This window comes from Phocoena sinus, chromosome 2 (assembly GCF_008692025.1).
Source record: "Phocoena sinus isolate mPhoSin1 chromosome 2, mPhoSin1.pri, whole genome shotgun sequence".
In the NCBI taxonomy this organism is placed as follows: Eukaryota; Metazoa; Chordata; class Mammalia; order Artiodactyla; family Phocoenidae; genus Phocoena; species Phocoena sinus.
In genome coordinates, this window is record NC_045764.1 from 164401504 (window position 1) to 164423689 (window position 22186).

At 43.7% G+C, this 22186-nt stretch overlaps 2 protein-coding genes across 10 annotated transcripts in view; one reads left to right on the plus strand and one right to left on the minus strand.

Moving 5' to 3' along the window:
- The window catches only part of EFCAB11 (EF-hand calcium binding domain 11), a 197732-nt gene extending 184045 nt beyond the window's left edge, over nt 1-13687 (minus strand). For 7 of the 9 annotated variants that reach the window (XM_032624777.1, XM_032624779.1, XM_032624776.1 and 4 more), the window contains exons 1-3: nt 12408-12589; nt 11627-11722; nt 7948-7993 (exon numbers count right to left, since the gene is read on the minus strand). In XM_032624777.1, the coding sequence (XP_032480668.1) occupies nt 7948-7993; nt 11627-11722; nt 12408-12482 (217 nt within the window). In that variant the 5' untranslated portion in view covers nt 12483-12589. Of the gene's footprint in view, nt 1-7947; nt 7994-11626; nt 11723-12407; nt 12597-13538 lie in introns of those variants that run through there. The other 2 variants (XM_032624775.1, XM_032624785.1) reach the window with 2 other exon arrangements.
- A 249-nt stretch (nt 13688-13936) lies between these two features.
- The window catches only part of TDP1 (tyrosyl-DNA phosphodiesterase 1), an 82849-nt gene continuing 74599 nt past the window's right edge, over nt 13937-22186 (plus strand). The window contains 2 exon segments of the mRNA XM_032624518.1: nt 13937-14066; nt 18519-19075. Of these exon segments, the coding sequence (XP_032480409.1) occupies nt 18529-19075 (547 nt within the window). The 5' untranslated portion in view covers nt 13937-14066; nt 18519-18528.

Genomic DNA, 22186 nt, shown 5'->3' on the forward strand with positions numbered 1-22186 from the left:
CACCTTAATGGAAGAAAGCAAGTTTTACTCTATCATTGGGAGGGAAATGAGGAAGAGTAAAAACAGGTTACAGTGGAATAGAGAATTCTGAACCAACGAAACCTTACTCCTACCAAACGTGGACAGGAATCGTCATCTTTTTTTATTATGCACATCTCCTGCTCATAACCCTTCAAAGGTTCCTCAGCGTTATCAGTGCAAAGCCCCGATCCCTTATTCTGGAATTTAAAGCTTCACTCTTCCTTCCAGGTAAACTGATCCTTATATCTTCCCCTCTCCAACTCTCAGCTTCCATCAGGGCTGCTCGCAGGGGTGCAGCTGGCTTGCGGCTCGCACCGCACTCCCCGCGGCAGCACGAGAAAGCAGCACTCCACGGGGGCGGGGGCTTCCGTTTCCCGCAGGACTTGATACCAACACAGGGACGGCTGAGGAGCACTTTGAGCCTGCAAATCTGAGGGGGGGACCGGCAAAAGGGCGCGCTGTAAAACGGGGGGCAGGGATCTGAGAGAAGAGGGTGAGACGCTTGGGGGTAGGGGGTCTGTAGGAGAAACCCCACAGGGCTAGCATGCAGGAAGAGACGCTGCGGAGGAGAAGAAAGTGATGGAGGGACCTGTGATGGAGGGCGAGTGGTGAGTAATAAAGCCCCTCCTCTGGACCATTAACAGACACCTCGGCAAAGTCTCCAGGACATGACAGGCAACGTTTGCATGGGTGTGGACTGTGCAGGGAAGTCTAAATTTGCACGGAGTTCTTCATCCATGCTGGCACCAGCAGAGCACAGGCAGCACCAGGAGCTGGAGGACAAGCTCGCAGCTGGCATCTGCCTTTATTCATTCTCCCTGTTCTCCTCTTTGCTTCTCCACCTTTTGCAAACCCCACCCAGCCTTCCACATCCGGCTCTGGCCCACACCTCGGGCAGGAAGGGAGTGCCGCTCCCTTTGAAACCCTTACAGGTCCTGTCTATTGTGTTCGTGTGACATCTGGCCATCACAGAAGTGACAATACTTCTTTAATCTTCCCTATCAAATATGACATTTTTAAAGAGTGTCTTTAGGTCAGTGTCTCCTAATTCTTTTTTACCGCTACAAGGAAACTTACTCATCATCTTTAAATGGGGAATTAAATACACTAATTGAGAGGGGAATATCTGTGGGCGATACCATAAAATGGTCCTATGATTTCAAGATAAGGTAAGTATAATGTGTATGTGTTTCCTGATGATAGAAATGAACAAAGAAGTCAAGTGAAATCTGAAGTCAAACAACAGCCTGCTACACCTGCTATACGGCGGCCTCAGTTCCTTAGATAGGGGCCCAAAACAACAAAATATACACAAAACAAATACAAAAAATGTGTTTACAATGTAACTTAGAAGACTAGAAAACAGACATTTAAATTTAGGAAAAGAATACTTTTATAGTGAACTATCTGGCCCAAAACAACTCAGCCAAGATAGCAATAAATAAAAGCCATTAACCTCATCATCCACAAATTATTTTTCAATTAAACTGACCCTGGATAGCATGACTGAGTCAAACAGTCCATCATCACCATTGTAATGAATCAATCTCTTTGGTTTTTCCATTGTTTAAAGTTGCAGTTTAAAAGTAAGCTCCTGGAAAGCTTTTTTATTTCTAAGTATGAAAGTAAAATACGTTCAGTGTATTGAAAGGGCAACAATATAAAAAAACAAAGAAAGGGGAGAAAAAAGCATGATCTAATCACCCAGTGGAAACAAAATTCTGATATTTTGTTCTGGTTTTTTCCCTCAAGCATATTTTATATAAATCTGGGATTAAAAACACACAGACAGCTGTGTGAGAATGCAGTGGGGTGATGTGCATTGAGCAGATTAAGCAAAAGTCTTATACATCTTAGCTGTTGTTATTCATATAAAATGCTCTACGATTTATCCCACAATGAAGTCAAACCATCTGAGATCACACATGGTCTTGCCCTTCATAGAACTGCCCAGACACGTTTGGCATTAAACCACTGGCCTATGCCGAAAAAAGTTCAAGAAACGGCCTTACAGACTTCACTGAAGTTATTGAACAGTTTGTGGACATCAGTGTCCACTTATCAGTCTCTCCTCCACGAGACATCGTGGGGGAAATATCCCACATCGGGGAAAACCATGTCTCTCTAGAAAAGGAGTTTCTGTGGTGTGGATGCTGACTTCTGCACTTGGTTGTGATTCCCTGTTTGATCTGGACACTCAGTAGCTCGGAACCAAATTTGACATCAGCCTCTAGCGGCTGCACAGAACCTTGTGATTTGTGTTTTGTGTACTGACCCACTCCTGATTTCGACTCATTCATTCATTAAGTTCCCAGGACAATGAAGACTGGCCTCAGCTCCATCAGTATGATCCATGACACTATTAACCTCAAGGGAAGGGTTTATCAAATGGTTGAGAGGGTAAGCTTGGAGATTACACTACTGTGGTCTGCCACCCTGCACAGATTACTTAACCTCTCTAAGCTTCAGGATTGTTTTAACTTATAAAATGGGATAATCCTAACATAGAGTTGTGTTAAATTTAACAATCCATGCATAATACTCATCACAGAGTCTGCACGTGGTAAACACTCAGGGAATCAAAGCTATAATTATTATCTATAATAATAATAAATACTGTAACACATGTAAAAGTATCCTATAAACCAATAAAGAACCATCAAATGCCAGGATTAAGATTTTTTATTCCTCTCTGGAGCTCAGTTTCCTCATTTTAAAAAAGGAAATATATGACTGTTTTCTAGGCTCTTCTAGTTGCAAACTTCTTTCATTTTCTATAGTTAGAGGAGATATGAAATGTTCTTATACCCTTAGAGAACAGAAGTAAAACCCTCTAAAATTAGGTAGCAATAGTGTGTATTGGAACCAATCCCAACACTGATCTGCTGCTTCCTTAAACAAGTGGCTTGATTTTTTTTTTCTCCCATTAATATAATTCCTTGTTCCTGGTGCCTAAACAGTTTTTGCTGATACTCACGTGCTTGTTAAGTTATAGGCATTAAAAATGTCATTAACACCTTTTTGCTACTCATTCTGGCTGCCCTCAAATTCTCCCAGTGTGACTTCCCTTGAGACATCCTACTCTTCTAATGGCTTTGTCTTAACTTTTCACTCTTTTTAATTTTCACAAGGAACCTCTACAGAAACGACCCACCTTTTAGAGAGACCTTGGGAAGCAGGGTCTGGACATCCAGGTTTAGGTACTGTATGAAATGTGTGCATCGTCAGGGCTCTGCCCAGTCAGACTCAATCCAGGATGTGAGTCTGGACCTTCCCCCAGGAAGCTGGGCAGCAAATGGGCCCTGTGTGGAGGGTCCTTTGGGGTTGCATGCTGGAGATATGGCACAACCTTGTCTGGATGTAAGAAGAGCTACACCTAGTGGGAGAATTCCCAAGTCACAGCTACTCAGAAGAACTCTGGGAAGTTGATTACCTGAATTAATAGCTCCCAGAAAGCCAAGGCCAACCTTTCAGTTCTTCAAGATCAAAACATTAAGGAGAGAGATAATATATTTGGTAGAATAATCTGTGTATAAACTCTCTTCGATAATATATTTGGTAAAATAATCTGTGTATAAACTCTCTTCCTGTAAGAAAAATAACATGTAAATGTGACTCATGTCACTGAAAGGGAGAAAAGAAGGAGCTGGTCTGAAATTGGTTCACTACTAACAGTCCTAATGAAAAATTTTTATGTTAGCAGCATTTAGCGTTTAGCAGTGACTTCCTGCTAAGATGGCTATTTTACTCTTTCCCTGGGATGTCTGTGGTCTTGAGTCTCCCCTTTCAAGGGGACATGAACTGAAGCTAAGTCTACTCCTTTAATCATGAAGAAAGTGATACTTTGGGAAAATTAATCTGCTGTTGATATCAGGTCCAGAAGAGGAAGGGAAAAGCCTGGAAGCTTGTAGACTAAGGAAACCCCTTCCACAGTAATTCTGGAGCAAGGTACTAAGCACCTACACGTCGACCTCGTTCCTCCAACCATCTTCCCTTGAATTTCTCAGATGACTAATTTACTTTGTAACCTTTTGAAATATACTTAAAAATTAATTATTAAGAAAAGATGCTGTGACAGGAAGCATCCTAATGACCTGATGGGGAAGTGGATGTGAGAGTACCTATAATATCCCTGATATTAAATGCCAAGGGATGTGCATACGGGAGCAGGTCCCGGAGCACATCACCAAAGTCAGAAAGCCCTCATAGGGAAGCCTACTTTCAGCATCAAAAACTCCAGTTCTGAAGCAATCCTTAGACTGTTATGAATTTGAGAAAATGTCCCATAATAAGGCAGTTTTCATTATACATAAGAGAACTCAGGTGTGGGATAGGCCACATGAAGGGAATGTAAAGAACCTCATTCAAAACCTAAAGCTTTAATGAACATCAGAACTAATATTAAAAGGAAGCTCCATGACTGCAAAAATGTGAGAACTGTTTCTGCAGGAAGTCCAAATCCAAGCATTAGAGAACTCAGGAAGGAGAGGAAAGGTTCATGAAATTTACAAAATATCTCCAGCCTCAAGTCAACCCTTTCTCAAATATCAGAAAAAAAGAAAAGGCAGGGGAGGAAACTAACAACCGCATACTTGGAAGATCCTTTTGCCACAGACCAGTCCTCATTTTGTATCAGAGCACTCACACTCAAGAGAAACCTTTAGAATGTAATGAAGGTGGGAAAACCTTCTGCCAGAATTTACCCTTCAATGTACATCAAATTACCCATAGAGAAACCATATGAATGTAACACATGTGTATAAGTCATATCTTACTAAATGTGAGCTAATACACATGGGGGGAAAACTCAGGATACTGAATGTGGAAGGTTTTTTCAGAAGTCAACCTTTATATCAGAGAATTCACTACACCTGTAAAGAACATGGGTAACCTTTCTTCCAGAATAACACCTGTCTGTACATCAAAGAACTGATTAAGGAAAGAAAACCTTCCCTGTGAAGTCAAATCCCTAATTCGGAACCAAAGAACACACATAAGGGAGAAAATCTCCGAGAATAATGAATGTGAGAGTGCTTTTGGCAAACTACACGTATTTATGTAGAAACACTACATAAGCAAGAGCAGCGTAAGACATGCATCCAGACAGAATCACTCACTGACTCTCAGGGGACTCCTAAAGGAGAGAAACCCTAACAATGCAAAAAATGCGGGAAATCCTTCTGCCAGAAGACAGAAATCTTTATAGACTGGAATATTAACATAGAAACCCAGAGAAAATATGTAAGGAAGGCTTCACCAAGAAGTTACAACCTAAATTGAACAGCAAAGAAACAACATTTGAATACTTTGAAAGCATGAAAATTTTTAACATGAAATTTAAAGCCTGGGGAAATTCTATCAAGTTAGGGAGTATGTCAAAAACAACTTCTCCTAGCAATAATATTGTTCGAAAAGTCATGTTTAATATGTGATACCAAGCCTGTATCCAAAAAATAATCTAGTAAACTCTTCTGTAAATCCAAAATTTATAAATAAAAAGATTTTTAAAAAGAAAAACGTCAAGCCAGTCTAAAGGACACAGAAGCCAGCTCAAGGAGGCACTCAATGGCCAAATCTGTGGTAAGTGGAGCACTAAAATAATTTAGTAATGAATTATAAATCATTAAAAACATACAAATTTATGAGTCCATACTGATAAAAGAGAAATAGATTGATCAATCAAGAAGACGGGAAGTCTCTTGCTTACAGTAAAAATGCCAAGGGCTAACTGAAAGAAGCACTGGTATTATAAAATGATTACTTCGCAATCATATGGCAAAAACTGGATCAGACAAGAATCATAAATGGATACCAAACCCAGGCGGAAATTTTGATGAGAAGCAGAATATCTGCAACATCGAACGTGTCTCTCCACAGGCTGCTGATTAGTTGCAAGGGAAGAAAATATAAAGAGAAATAATACAATGGAGAAATCCGAAAACGTCATGACCGGTGATAAAATTAGTATCTACAGGAGACAGACAGACATTGTGTGCCTCCAGATGTGGCGCCCTGAGAGGGACATATCACCCAAATAGGATTCTGGCTGAGGGTGCTTAACCTCAACCTACTTACAGAGAAACGTCATGCAAACACAAGATGAGGGCTGTTCCTAAAAAAAGGAAACCATGAGGGGTAGGCTATTTCCTCAAAAATATCAATGTTGTAAAAAGGCAAAAAAAAAAAAGGGCTTCCCTGGTGGCGCAGTGGTTGAGAATCTGCCTGCTAATGCAGGGGACACGAGTTTGAGCCCTGGTCTGGGAGGATCCCACATGCCGCGGAGCAACTAGGCCCGTGAGCCACAACTACTGAGCCTGTGCATCTGGAGCCTGTGCTCCGCAACAAGAGAGGCCGCGATAGTGAGAGGCCCGTGCACCGCGATGAAGAGTGGCCCCCGCTCGCTGCAACTAGAGAAAGCCCTCACATAGAAATGAAGACCCATCACAGCAAAAATAAATAAATAAAATCCTACCCCCAACATCTTCTTTAAAAAAAAAAAGTCTCTAGAAATATCCCAGATTAAAGGAGGCTAAAGAGACATGATACCAAAGACTAATTCCTGTATTAAATGAGGAAAGATGCTAATAAGGACATAATTAGATCAAGTGACAACATTGCAATACAGACGGTAAAGCAGAATAAGACAAGTATCAATACAAACTTATGATGGGTGTGCTGTGGTTATGGACAGCTCAGCGAGAGGATGGAGAAGAGGCAGAAAGTGCAGAAGAGAAGGTAGATGGGGTAAAATACGAACAGTAAGTGAATCTGGCTAAAGGGTATACAGCTATTCTCTGTACTATTTTTATTTTGCAAATTTCCGTAAGCCTTAAATTACATCCCCCCAAAAAGGAATTTTTGAAAAGCCAATCCAGCATGCTCTGGACCCTATCTCCTCCAACAATAGGTAGTTATCTCTCTGTCTCACTTGCCTTTCCCCTCCTCACTAGATCATTCTGCTAAGCTTAGAAACATCTTCATGTTCCCAAAAAAGGCAAACAAAAGCAAAGCAAACAGCTCTTGGTCCACAGCTACTGGACCCACTGAAAGACTTATCTACTCACATTGTCACTTTGCCACTTTCCCTTTACCTTCAAACCACTGCAGCCTGGCCTCTGCCCCCACGACGTGGTGACACTGCTCTTCCTAAAATCACCCGACACCCCCGGGTTGCCAGCTCCACGGATCCTCTTCAGTTCTTTTGCTACTTAACCTTTCAACAGCACTGGACACTGTTGACCATACCTCTTCCCTGGAATAGTCACTTCTCTTGGCTTTTGATCAAATACTCTTGATTTTCCTCTGGCCCCTCTGCTCCTCCTAAGTCTCCCTTGCCATCTCTTCATCCCCTACCTGACTTTTAATGGTTATAGTTCCTATGGGTCTCAGTCTACACTCTCCCTCAAGGGGTCTCATCCACTCCCATGGCTTCAAAACCATCCAAACGCTGATGCCTCTCAAACTTATGTCTGTGGCCCAGATCCTTCCTCTGAATTCCATACTCATACAGCTCAATTGCCTTGACATCATCGACCAAAACCTCTCAAACTCAACATATTCAAAACTGAACTCTTGCACTCCCCAAACCCTAAATCTTCTCCCCCAGTCTTCCCATTTCAGGAAGTGCCACTTCCACTCACTCAGCTGCTCAAGTCAGAAAACCTAGGTCATCTGTGGGATGTTGAAATTATCAGCAACGTTTTTTCTTTATGCTTTTCAGTGGTTTAAAATTTTCCTACAATAAACATACGCTTGTGAATACATTAATTAACTAAAATTAAAAGCACCAAACCTCGTTCTTTTTGGGTAATCAGAAACAAAACAAAGATTTGCTTAAACATAATGCTTTATAGCCTCTATATTTGTTCTTAGTTGTAGTTTCATGAATGTCTAAGTAAGAGTACTAAAAATGAACATTCACATTACCGGAAGTGTTTGGATCTACTGAGGACATCACAGAATCAGCTTCTATCTAGAAAAGAAAAAAACATAGGGTATACAATTTCATCAAATGTTTTCACAGTACAAGTTCTTAATTCCTGGGGTGCGGGGAAGGAATGTATTTTATGAGAAACCAACTTTGTTGAATCCAGCAGACAAGTAACATCACAGGACAGCTATAATAGTCATTTTTCTCTTCTATTAATAAGATACCAGATGCTGATCTACTACAGACTCTGATGGCCCCCAAAACTTTATTGCATTGACTAAAACAGTTTATCATATAAAATCAACTTAACTGTCACATATACAGAATAACCTAAAAGGTAACATTTCTGTTTTAGACAAATACAAGCAATTGTTACAATGGGCTCTATGGGTTTAAATTTTTTTTCCTGACTGTAATAGTAACATGATGTAGAAAACATGAAAAATATTTTTTAATTATGAAGAAAAACATCTAAATAACCAGCCATCCAGTGAAAACCACTGTTAACATTTAGGACTAGTACAGCGATTTTTCCCCCCTCCATGCATTTTTAAACATATTTGAGAATACACTATATATTAAGTTCGGGGACCTGCCTTCAATAAATATTAAAACATAAGTGTTTTCCCACATTGTTAAGAGAGCTTTATAAACATCATGGAATTAGAACCTTGGCAACATCTGATGTAGCTTCTCTACCTTGGATTCCATGCCCTGCACTTCCCTGGTTCCTCCTGCCCCTCCCAGACAACCAGTTCCCAGTGCATCTTCTTCATGGAGTCCCCACTGACCCTTAAATGTGGGTATGCCCCCCATGTCTCCCCTCAGGACACCACCCTTCACACTCCACATACTCCTTTTGGGCAATGCCACCTCAGTCTCATGCTTTGAGCTACCACCTGTGAGGAATCCCAAATCTATCTCTAGCCCTCGCCTCTCCACCCAACTTCAGATTCCTACATCTAAGGGAGGTGGCACAATCTGAGAGCAGATCTTTACCACCATCACCTCAACACCCAGCACAGCACTTAAAAAAGGAATGCACTTGGGGTGCTTCTACCCTCCTCGAACTTAATATGCCCCAATCCGAACTCACTGCCTTTCCCCCAAACCTACTCCTTCTGAATTTTCTTATCCCTTTAGTCCTGTTGTCACATCACTCTGATACGGCCACCACATGCAACCATGAATCACCAAGGCATAACTTCTCCCACCACCACAAAGCGCTCCCAGACACTTCATATCAGAGTCTACCTCTGCTGCTCTAAATGATGCCCAGATTCCTATTAAAGTTACCACAGAATTAGACCCTTCTCCTTGCCCTCCTCCCTTTCTGTTCTTAATCTCTTCTCTATCTTAGTATTTATCAGAGTTTCATAAGTCTCTCTACACTAAACTGTGAACTATTTCAAAGTAGGGTCTATGTTTATTCACCTTTATATTTCTAGCAACTAGCAAGTGCTCCTTTTATTAAATGGGAACACAATAAATTTCATTCTGTAAACATTTTCATGAATGCAGAAGTGATTTATTATTTTAGTGCCTTACTGCTTCATGACCTGCATTCAGTAAATATTTCGTTTGCTGAAAAGCAATGTTTAAAAATAAAACCCCAAGTTGAATGCACTAGTGGGCTCTACGTTTTTTAAGGATATACAGTTGTTTCAGTGTCACTTTTATACATACTTCTATGTATGTAAACATATCTTCACAGTTTACACTTCCATTTGTATCTGCTGGGCTGGATTAAGCTTTGTCGTGATTGTGACCAATATTCAGGCCACGTGAGCACATCTTATCACATCGCCAATTAGTTGTAATAAATGTTCAATGTAAAACAACCCCAAACCTCAACCTATTATAAGAGGAAAAATCTGTTAAATTTCACAGAGGGAATACATTAAGTGTCACTTAATAAAACTTCATGATTGTTACAAATGATTGTTAAGTGTATGGGTGATTTGCTATATCAGTATTTCACTGTTTAGCGATCTGCAGTAAACAAGCATTTCCTTTGATTAAAAAATAAAATCCAAAACCTCAACCAAAAGTAAAAATCTGTTAAATTTGATGGTGTGTATGTATGTATGTTACCATATCTCTGTACTTGTCATTAAATTCCTCACTTACATGTTCTAAAATTAAAATCAAGTAAGTAGATCCAAAGGTGATAAAGGTAGAATGAGACCAGATATCTTTCCAGCTGAACCTGGGTTAAATTCAATGCTTCAAAAGCTGAGTCCACTTAGCTGACCTGCTCTGGAATTCCAGCTGAAATGACTGCAGGTTAACAGGAGAGCTGCAATTTCTGGGAGCCAGCCCTGAAGCTCCATAATCAACATCTCAGTAACTAAGCAACCCCTAGCAGTTGAACCTACCTGGGTGGTTCATGGGACATATTTATATCAACAGAACATATTAACGATGAAGTTGTAATACATTTAAGTATAATGAAGAACAGAGAAGTGGGACATCACGTGGTCCCTGGCTTTACAGGGCCCGCAATCCGACAGACAGGTAGAGCCCACTCATAGGGAACAATTGCGCCAAAGTAGTTGCCCAGCCACTTTGTCTAACAACAGCAGGAGGGATGACATTCCAGGCAGAGCCCTGAGTGCTCCCTCTGTTTGATGCCTGCAGCTGAATTTCTTAAACCTGGCCAAGATCTTGCCCCTGATTAATTCCAGTTCAGCAGCTTAACAAGAGGGATCCATCACTAGAATGGATGTAACAGACAAGAGGAGCAGCACAAGGACAGGAGGCATAGGAAACCTGTCCCACTAAAATGGGAGATTCACTGAAGTTCAGCTCAACTCTCCTTAATTAGTGCAACCTTTCCTGGAGAGCAATGCCCAACAAAATTTCAAATGTACCTAGCACTTGTATCTCTAGGAATTTATTCCACAGAGATATATCCACAAGCAGAGATCTAGTTATAAGAGAATGCTCACGGCAGCTATATTTGTAGGAATGAAATATAATAGAAACAATTGAAATGACCAAAACAAGGAAACTAGCTAAAGAGAACACTAAGCAACTATTTTTTTAATGTGGTGTGTGCTTTTATGTTCTTCTATTGTGAAGTGAAAAAAGCAAGTTAAAATAAAATAGGCATACTATGCACCCACTTTTCAATACAATGCTAGGTGTGTTTGTCAATACATAGGAAATCTTGCGATGATACACAATAAACTGTTACTAATGGTAACTCCTGAGGAGTGGGACCCTTTGGTAGGGAGGGAGGGGATTTTACACCCAACTTTATACTTTTCTGGACCATTTTAATTTTTTGACTATGTAAATGCATTATTTTCATAATTTAAATGGAGCAAATTTTTTTTTTAATTTAAGAAAAAAAAATCCTGCATGTCACTTCCTCTGTGAATTCCTTCTGTTACCAACATCCCACTCCCAGGCTTCCCTCTTGGAACCTCACTAGCATCTCATACTTAATATTATTAGCAGGCTGGTGACTTAGTCTTGATGGATTCTAATTCATTCCTGAGTTGGATTCTTAAGACAAAAGTAAAATTCAGCACTGGACACATCTCTGAAATTGCTCAAAAGGCAGCGGTTTGCTTCATAAACATCCTAAGCTAGCCCTCTGCACTTTATTTAGAAGCCATCCACTATTGTATTGTCAGCCCAGTCCCCAAATACAAAAGAAAGTTCTACCTTGGAGGGCTTGTATCCAAACAGCATTACAACAGCAACTTTAAAGTCCTCTCTGCTTAGATAGCCTTTGTTTTCTTCATCGCATGCTTTAAATACCTAAAGAACAGCAAATATCTTTAGTTAATAAGACAGAAACCGTTTGTTCTACTATTACTAACTTGTATTAAGTTTAGACCTCCCAAACCTAAAACTTAGCCAAGAGTAGGGCTGGGAAATGGAATTTCATTATCCTAATTTTAATCCTCAAGAAATCTTAATCTGCTGGGACTTCCCTGGAGAACCAGTGGTTAAGACTCCTAGCTTCCACTTCAGGGGGCACGGGTTCTACCCCTGGTCGGGGAACTAAGATCCCGAATGCTGCCCCCAGGGCCAAAAAGAAAAAGAAATCTTAATGTGCTAAAATTTACCCCCCCCCCAAAAGTGCAAACGACTTAATCGCTGGGTTAATTCCTTTAAACCATTCGAATAAATTCTACCGAAAATTCAACCCTAGAATTGGGAAGGTGAGGCAAAAGGGCTGGCTTTGAAAGGCGGGAGGAGGGATGGAGATTACAGTTTGTTATACACAGACTATGTCGCGGAGAAAAGAAGGAGTTGGAAGTAGAACACTGGACAGGGATCCAGAAGCCTTGCAGCCCTTGCCTCGGTCATTAACCATGACACTTCGGAAGGACAGTCCAGCCCCTATCTGTGCAACAAAGCTGAGCGAGAGCCAGGCGGGGTGACGGAAGTGAAAGTCCCGGGTCAAGTTTAAGTCCGAGACAGCCCTCCGGGCACTTACTTCCACCCACTTCTTGTGTTCCGACTGGCTGGCTTCCCACCTCCGCGGCCGGGCCCCGGCCTGGGAGAAAAACATCGCGACAGCCACACGAGAGTCGGGACGCCTGAACTCGCAACCTCTACGGCCTACTCCCGGCTTGCAGCGACAACCCGCCAAGCTCCCCGCAGTTCGGGAAGCTGAACTTGGCCGGGTACCCCCAACGTCTTCTCCCATTGGACGGCCTGCGAGCCACTGGCGTTGACCCCGCAGCTCTATTGGCCAGAGACTTTGTTTAATAACGTTTCCTTGGAACGGCCTATGGCGGAGGGGCTTCCAGGCACGCCCCCAGCCTTGGCTCCGCCCCTCTCGTCCCTTTAACTCCTGGCGCGCGGCTGTGGATCCCGCACACCCAGGTGCTGTTTCAACGTGTCCTGCAGGATTCTTCTCATTTTCTGCCCCCACACCTTGTAATAAATTATTTTTGATAATTTTGATCAATGGCACTATGCTAAACATTATAGGAGACACAAAAAGAGTGTGAACAAAGAATAAAAGGAACCAATCAAAACAAGACCGGGGCTCCCGTGCAGATCAGCAAGTCATTGGAATCGAGCCCTCCAGGGTAGCTACTGTGTCTGTTCCGTCCTCCCTATAAGCCTAGCACTGAGCACGGTACCTGGCACAAAAGAGACTTTCAATAAACGAACCAAGTGAGCCCTTAGGACCTTTACCCCAAGTTATTTCATTCAGTCCTCTAGGAGAGGTGCCTGGTGTGAAGGAAACTGAGAATAATATCAACAGCACTGAACCCAAATTCCACAGCAAACATCCTTATTAAAGGCAAGGAATATGGCGAGGGTTCCGCTTTGCAAAGGAGTTTATCTCAGACCTCTCCTGACAAATCAGTAAGATTAAAAAGGCAACACACAGGCACACGAGCCTGTTTCAACGAAGAAACGGGCATTCGAGGTTGAGTCTAAGGGAGCGCGTTTAACCTTTTATTTTACAGCAGGTTTTACAGTCCGCTCCCCCTGGAGAACCCACTCCTCCCGGGACACCGGTCTCAGCCCTCAGCTTCCTCGAACCTCTCAGGTGATCTTGTCTCTGCCTTTAAAATACCCACCCCCTCCCACCCCCCCGCCACACACACACCTCGAGCTCCGGGAGTATGAAGCTATGAGAACCTCTGCAAAGCGGATGAGTTTTGCTAATTAACTACAGGAGAAGTGAGGGAAATTTCTTTTCCTCTCTTCCCCTTTTAGGAGACGCGCCCAGGAGGTGAGAGGGGAGCTGGAGGCGGCCAGGTCTTCTCTCCGCCCCTTCCTGCGGGAGCGCCCCCTCAGCCCCTCATGACCCGGAGGGCTTTAGGACCCAGCTGCGGGCGTCCCGGAAGGGGAAGGGGCAGGGCCACTCTACGCGCGCTGCCGGCTGGAGGGTTTGAAGCGCGCGCAGGCGCGAGTGGCGGCGGAGAGGAGGGATCCTAGGTGGCTACGCGTTCTGGGGGCTTCAGGTGAGTGGAGGCCGCGGGTTCTGGGGCCTCCGGTGCGCGTTCGGCAGCTGCCCGCGCTTTTGCTCCTTCCGGCCTGGAGCGCTGGCAGCCGGCGTCCGGCGATTTCTTGAGTGTCCCGCGGGGCTGGAGGTGGATCCAGAGGGAAGCGGAGCATCTTGTAAAGACACTAGGTAGGGTCCCCTTCTGGGCCTCGGCTTCCTCCAGTAATAGTACCTCTTTGGCGCGAGCAGCTGCTGCTTGAGGAGACCAGAGTCCTGCTGGAGGGGTACCCCTCCGCGGATCCTTATTCTGGCTCCTCCACGTAGTAGGCAGATGGTCTGGAGAGTTAGTGATAGCTAGCATGTTGGGCGCTTACTCTGTGCCAGGCACTTAACCTCTGTGTTTAGTCTCCCCATAAATGGAAACAGTTGTGAGCGTGAAATGAGTGTATGCCCAGTAAAGGTGAGTGCACAGAAAACAGTGTACCCCGGAATCAGCCCACTTCACTCCATCCCGACCGCCTTCATGAGCTACCAGAGTCCTTGCAGGAGCCGCCTCACTTCGACTTTTGTCTCCCTCCAAACCATTCTCCATACAGAGTTGTAGGGAACGTAATATTTTAAAAAAGTAGATCGGACCAAGGTACTCCCCTTCAGTGGGGCCTACTGTTCTTAGAATAAAATCCAGGATCTTTAACTTACTCCTGCCCAACCCCTTCATCCTGGACCACCTACCTGTCTTCCTTACCCAAGTCTTTCTGTGTGTTTTTGGAGTTACTACACCCTTGTTCTGGTCGTTGCAGGTTGGGTTCCCTCACTTGGAATACTCTTCTTTCCCTCCCACACTTTTATTTGGCTGATTCCTTTTCACCCTTCAGAGCTCACTTAGATGTTAAATTCAGGATAGTCGAAGGTAAGGGTATCCCTGTTACTCTCTCATACCTGTAAAACATAATGAATATCTGTAAAGATATCTTGGCTTTTTTGGTTATTTTTGTTTGTGTCAGTCTGTTCCTTTCTCCTTGAAATAGAAGCTTTTCTAGGACAAATTGTTTCTATGTTGTTAATTTCTTATTCCCAGGGCTTGGCACATAGTAGCTGCTCAATAAATATTTTTCGAATGAACATACTCTGGGAGGTAGGTATGACACCCGTTTTACAGAGGAGGAAGTTGAGGCTCAGCAGTTAAGTAACTTGCCTAAGTGCACATTTACCACCTAGTAATGACTGGATTTGAAATTGGAGTCATATTTGCCCACTACTGGCCACACTCAATCTCAGTTGAGATTGACTCCCATGCCCTCCTGATGGTCTGCAAGCTCTATAAGAAGGGTCAGCTGGAAGCGTAAAAGAAATAGCCCAGCTGGGTCTGGGATGGTAGGGGGAGAGGAGGAGCCAGCAGCTTTAAGAGGAGTATCCATTTGCATCCACATATTTTTTTTTAGGATCTAATAGACACTCTAATGTTATGAGTTGGCATCTGGTGGTAGAATTTCTTTAGATTTTTACCCTCCTTGGCATTGTAGCTTAACGCAGTGTTTGTCAAATTTCAGTAATGTGGTCGGTTGCTTCCTCCCTAGTTTTGTCTCACTCTCAACATCTGTACTACTATTTGCATAATATTTTCATTTGAACCCACTTTTACATAAACACTATCTTTTAGAAGTAGACTTCAGTTATTGTAAATGTAATGGAGCCATAAGATACCTTCTGTTGATGTTAAACCAAAGTGTTACTGCCTGCAGAAGAGCCCAAAATCTGTTATTTGTTCAAAAGCAGGAATAGAGACATTTCTACAAACAGCTTTCTCCTTGATTAAACTGAGACATTGGATTGGAATGGGAAAGGGAGGTACTTTCATAACGTAATGTTAGTTAATGTCAGGTCCCAGTCACCTCTGCTTTGGGAAATACTGCACTTTGCTGACCCACTGAATGTCAGCTCTCAGAGTCAGCCCACCTGTGTTGTAATTCTGATCGTGGTGTCACCACTTACCCAGAGTGTGGTGTTAGACCTGTGCTGTGCGAGACACTGCCCAGGGAAGACAAACCATGAACAAACAATTGAAGGAAAACACTTAGGTTCTATCCTTGTAAAGCTCTATGACTTGAGTATGAAAGCTGTCTGAGAATGCAGAGAATCTGGGCCTGTGTGAGAGAGAAATGAAATTCTGATCCTGAGACCAGATCCAGTCCTCCAAAGTAGAATCAGTTGCTGGTTAATCTTGGTGTTTACCAACAGCTCCTCTTCAACAGGCTAAGCGCCTTGACTGCATAGAGAGGCTGGTAACCTGCTAGGCTTAATGATTTGTTACAGTTTTATTAGCATGTTACAAAGGTTTTTTTGCCTTTAATTGGTAAATCTCAGGCACATTTTGGATTGTGAGTAGATCCAAAATTTAAACCATGTATAGAGCAGACAAAAACTTTTTTTTTTTCTCTCTAGGAAATGTCTTTTTCAAAGCTTTATTTTTTACCCACTTGTCCTTTTTTGGAGGGAATTCTCTGTCCTCCTCCCCTCCCCCACCCACATGTGGTTCTAGAAAGTGTAGATAATGATAAAACTGAAAAATTTAGAAATCTCCTAAATAGCTCACACAGTCACTAAAATCAAATAAATATTTTCCTTTCAGAGTTCTCAGGATTTTTGAATTCCATTTTATTTATACGTAATTGATCTGGGAAGAGGGGTGGTGGTGATCTCTAAGGTCTGCATACAGCTCCTTTTCTCAGGCTGGGAGCTGAACCCTTTTTTCACCTAAAAACACTGAGACCCTCTCTGCTTTAGGATGGGGCAGGAATCTAGGGAGAACAGGCTGAGGAATCTCAGTTGAAGATTCTATTACTCATTGCCTAGCTTTAGAGCTGGTTTAGAATTCAATGGAAGCTAGAGCTTACAGCACAGTAGTTTTTCCAGAGATGGTTCTTTTGTTCTTAAATCATTTTTCAATTACAAACTAACTGACAAAATGGCTCCTTCAAAGTGAATTGTGATAGCAGTCTCCAGAATCTAGAACACTAAGGGAACTTAAGTTTTAAAAAAACAGTCAAAACAAACAAAAAACTGAGCTGTTTAAGTAGGTGTTAAGTAGTAAGTCTGTCTTAACCCCTTTCATGGGAAAACCTGGTTCTCAGATCCTGTTAACTGTAACAATACAGTTCCAACAAGCTTGATTATCTGGTGTCTTAACCTTTATCAGATTAGAAACAATTTAGGGGGAAAAACCTACTCAGAGTTCAAACAGCCCCTAGAAGTGGACTGAACACAGGGGGAAGGGACAGAGAACTTTTAGAAAAGAAGACCTAGACAGTCTAGGGCCCTTATTACAGGAGCAAGTGTCTGCATCCATCTGTGGTCCCTACAGTTGTGGCTGCAAAACACTGTCCATGCCAGGTGGGCTTAATAGTGACCCTGGGCCATGAAGAACGAGTCACATTATTGTCTAGATGCACTCTGCTTAAAAGCTCCTTGAAATGTGTAATTTACAGGAGAAACCTTATCTGACTTGGTCATAAATTGAAAAAGGTGAGAAGTTGTGCAAAGTGATAGATACCTTAAAAAATATATACTTTTTAGCTTGAAACATGAAAGTATATTCATTAGCAAGTCTTTCAGTGCAGAATTTAGCCTTTTTTAAGGAGTGGGGGTTATGCTGCAGTCTGTCCTATATCTGCACTCATAGCAGGTCCTGCTAACGCTGTAGAGCAAACATGTAGACACTCTGTCCATGATCTGAGCACAGACTCTTGAGTTGTGTAATTTTCCTCTGGGTCTTGTACTAAAGTGTATTTTTTTTTTTTTTAAATCACACTAAGGAGCTCTTCTTTAGTTATTTGGGAAATCTACTTAGATAGCCCTTTACCCTTGAATTGGTGACATTTTGTAGGTAAGAAAAGCAAGTTTCATGTGTTTTCCTCTTTTGAGAGCAAGAAAGTAGAAGTTAAACTGTGTGGTTTAGAAAACAAGTAACGTTTTGCTTTAGTACAAGTTCTTTCTCTGCAGGTTTTCATGGTTTGTTCTAGGATTAGATAATCATTGAGTCAGCTGGGTCCTCATGGAAGCATCCCTAGATAATGTATACATAGAATTGATCATTTGTTACTGTCTGGAGGATTTCGTTAAGCTCTATGGTAGTAGCTTATCTTGGGGGAGTAAGAAGTAGTCCCTGAAGTCCTTTGGGCTCCCATACCTAGGTGAGGAATAGGTGATAAATTCCAATTTGACCTTAAAAATATGAGCATAGTCAGAGTTACTCCTGAAATTCCTTAAACTGACCTTAACCCCAAATACCTGTTGGAAGCTTCAGGGCTAAGAGTGCACATTTTTGTTTTGGACTTTGGCTCAACTCCATTTCCTCAGGCATTTAAGAACAAGGTCTAGGTGGAAAGACAAAGGGAGAGAAGCAGAAGGTGAGCAGGATTTTCGCCATCACTTTATTTGCCAAGTTCTCATGGCAGATTGTGGTGATGTGCCGTGAACACTTACAGAGCCGCTGATGTTAGTGACACGTCTTGGCATCTGGTAAGTGTCAGGTGTGCTGTATGTGTCCTAGAAGCTCAGGACACGGAATTTGAGAGCGAGAGCATGAGTGTGCCGGTGACCTGGTAGATGGGAAATGACGAAATTTCCACCTTTCATTTCCAGAGGAAGTGTAATGTCTCAGGAAGGCAATTATGGGAGGTGGACAATATCCAGTAGTGATGAAAGTGAGGAGGAAAAGCCAAGAACGGACGAGCCATCTACCTCTTTTCTCCCGCACGCTGAGCAGGGAGCAGCCAGTGAGCCAAAGTACACCTGTTCCGAGGCTCGGAAAGCTGCCCACAGGAGGAAGATCGCACCCGTGAAATTCAGCAACACAGATTCCGTTTCAGAAGCTTCACCTCCCAAAAGGCAGAAGGGCGGTTCCCAGGAAGACCTGGGCTGGTGTCTCTCCAGCAGTGAGGATGAGCTGCCACCAGAGACGCAGCAAAAGCAGGCTAAGGACACGGGGGTCAAAGAGGAGAAAGGCCTCCCTTCTCCCAGAGATGGTGCTGTCCCGGGAGCTGGGCATCACAGCCCGTCGGCCGGCCATGGGCTTGAAACGTCAGGGGAAGGCCAGGACATCTGGGACACGCTGGGTAAAGGGAACCCCTTCCAATTTTACCTCACTAGAGTCTCCGGAATTAAGCCGAAGTATAACTCGGGAGCCCTCCACATCAGGGGTGAGTGAAGCCGGGGGTCTGGGAGCTGCACTTGTGGGGCTTCCCCTCGAAAAACAGGAGGGATGCCTAGAAGGGATCTCTTAAGAACCCTCTGAACTTCTCTCAGGGGGAAAAAACCCATTTTGACAAGCAGATGCATTCGTTTGACAGCAAACTGCTTAGGTCAGGAAGCCAGCGGGTGTCTCCCAGAGCCCTGCAGGTCACCCTGCTGGCACCCCTTGCACAGTGCTTAGAATTACTTAACTTGTAATTTAAAGGTTAAACTCGGTCGCTGACACTTTATTAACCAAGTAGCCAGCCCTTGACAGCAATAGTTCTCTCTGGTCCCTGGACCAGCAGTGTCAGCACCACCCGGAGCTTGTTGAACGTGCAAATTCTCGGCCTCCTCTTCAGATTCCCAGCACCAGACTCTGGGAGCCTGGCCCTGCAGTCTCCTTTAACAAGCCAAATCAAGTTTGAGAACGATTGCTTGAAAGCCTGGTTTTGGTTCCTGGCGCAGAAGCAAAACAAGAAGTGCCCTGGTTTTTGGTTGCTGTGGTTAGTCCCCAGGGAGTATCTGTGTGATATTGTGATGTATACAGATATTTGGTCTTCACTCCAGTTATAGTTGGGGTTTGGTTTTGGTTTTTGTCCCAGGTTCCTGAAATAGCTCCAAGGTGATGAAGGGTGAAAGGAGCATCTTTTTTTATTCCTAACAAGCCCCTTTCAGCCACACCAGAGTGGAGTGTATGTTAATGCGATGACTTTCGGAAAGCCCCTAGGAAGGGGGGTGCTGGTTGCCTGGGGAGCCAGCCTGGTGATTAAAGCTAGAACTTTCAGCCCTAACCTCCACCTCCGGGGAGGGCAGAGGGGCTGGAGATCGAGTTCACCGCTAAGGGCCACTGATTTAGTCAGTCTTGCCTGTGTAATGAAGCCTCTGTAAAAGAGCCCTCACTGGAAGGGTTCACAGAGCCTCCAGGTTGGTGCCGATGAGGAGGTGCTGAGCCGTGGCACACCTGCAGAGGGCATGGCCGCGCCCCGTCCCCCATACCTCGCCCTGTGCATCTCTTCATCTGGCTGTTCCTGAGTTGTGTCCTTTTATAATAAGCTGGTAATCTAGCAAGGAAATTGCTTTTCTGGGTTCTGTGAGGCCTTGTAGCAAATTATCGAGCCCGCGGAGGGGATGGTGGCAACCCCCAATTTATAGCCGGTCGGTCAGAAGCACAGGGGGTCCGGGCTTGTGACTGGCATCTGAGGTGGGGGCAGTCCTGTGGGGTCTGATGCCACCTCCGGGTGGACGGTGTCAGAATTGAATTCAGTTGTAGGACGCGCAGCTGGTGTCCGTGGAGGATTGGTCTGTGTGGGGAACCCCCCCTCCCTCCTGCTACACTTGGTGTCAAAAGCTTTGCATGCAGAGAGGAAACAAGGGTTTCCTTTGAGAGAACGGCAGGGCCCCTAGAATCCCAGACACGGGGCCTCACCACCCGATTGCTGTGTTGGTAATTAACAAAGGACCTAACATTCTTCACAATTTCAGTTCACTCACCTTTAAACTGGGGATTCAGAAAAAGGAGATAACACATGAAGTGCCCGGTACAGTATATTCACGTGGCAGAGACACAAAATAAACGTCGTCACCCGTATTTCACATTACCTTTCTTGCCCACATTCAAGAATAGATTGTGTTCACTGTGAATAGTGTTTTAATTATATACCCAATGTATAATTTCATCTTATGTGATGTATAAATGTTGGTATATTTAATTCCATACTATAAAGAGTTTGATTCTACAAGGTGTTTATTTTTCCTTTTTGCAAATGTCTAGGTGCTTTGCAGAAATGTAAGACAGATCTCAGTGTTTCATTTTATTTGAGAGAGATTGAAATAGGAAATAGAGAACTATGCAAGGTTTTGCTGTATATAATAAAGTGATAAAGACTGGCTATTAGCACCAAGATACGGAAGAAGGAGAAGTAACATGATAGGAGCTTTTATATAGATTATCTCCTTTAATCCTCGGAACAGCCTTATGAGTAGATGTTACAGTTGTCCCCCTCGGATAGGTGACCGATCTGCAGAGAAGTTAAATAACCTGTCCAAGGTCGTAGAGCTGGCAGATGGCAGAACTGGGATTTGAATCCAGGCATTGCAGCATCACAGTGCATGCTCTTAAGTGTTCGGTGTACCACTCCAGCAAAGGCCATAATTGTAGGTTGTTTAGAAGATCTCATGGAGGAAGAGGGACCTCAGATGGGCCTTGAAAAATGGGTAAAATTTAGAAAGGTAGAAAGAGGAGTGGCAGTGGGGGCAAAATGGGGGCACCACGTTGCAGTTTCTCTCTTGATTGTACAACTCTCCCTTTAAGGTAGGAGCTTCCTTAGAGGACTTTTTCGTTCTTTGAAAATCTTTGTACCCTGGCATTCATCTCCATGTCTGGAAGACAGGAGGCACTCAATAAATATGGGTCAAATAAGCAAACGAGCCCAGTCTGAACCCTCAGGGTTGGATTGGTGGTTAGAGCGGAAGCGCTGGAGCCAGACTGTCTGTGTTCAAGTCCCGACCCTGCCTGACTCCAGCTGTGTGGCCGCGGGCGGCCCCCTAAGGAGAGACTCTCCATCTACAACATGGGAACGACAGACCCCCACGGACAGAAAATGGCTGCGAGGAGTGAGAGTTAACACGTGGAAAGCACCAGGAACAGGGCCTGGCACCCGATGGGTCCTGTCCAAGTGAGGCTGTTATAATCGGTGGTGGCGATGAGGGTTGTGTGCGTCCTCTCAGGGTGTAGACACGGCTTTCTGTTTTCTCTGAAGTAAAGCCTGAGTGGGTGCAAGGTGAGCCCTCCTTAGAGATGACCTGGGTGCTAGAAATATGAGCTTGGAGCTGTGGGGGCCTCTGTCCTCCCTCCACGGGAAGCAAGAACCCTCAGGCTCCAGAGAGCTGTCTTGCTAGTCCCAGACTGGGTAGGTTTCCTGGCGAGAGACCAGTGAGTACTTGAAGGAGGTAAAAAATTAAGAGATCTGGAAAGAGGAAGGACACTCATCGTTATTGTCCTTATTGGCAGTTTGTAAAATTGCCCAGTCATCCAGTACTAAAGTTGTAGATCTTGATTTTCCATTATGTGTGGTTAA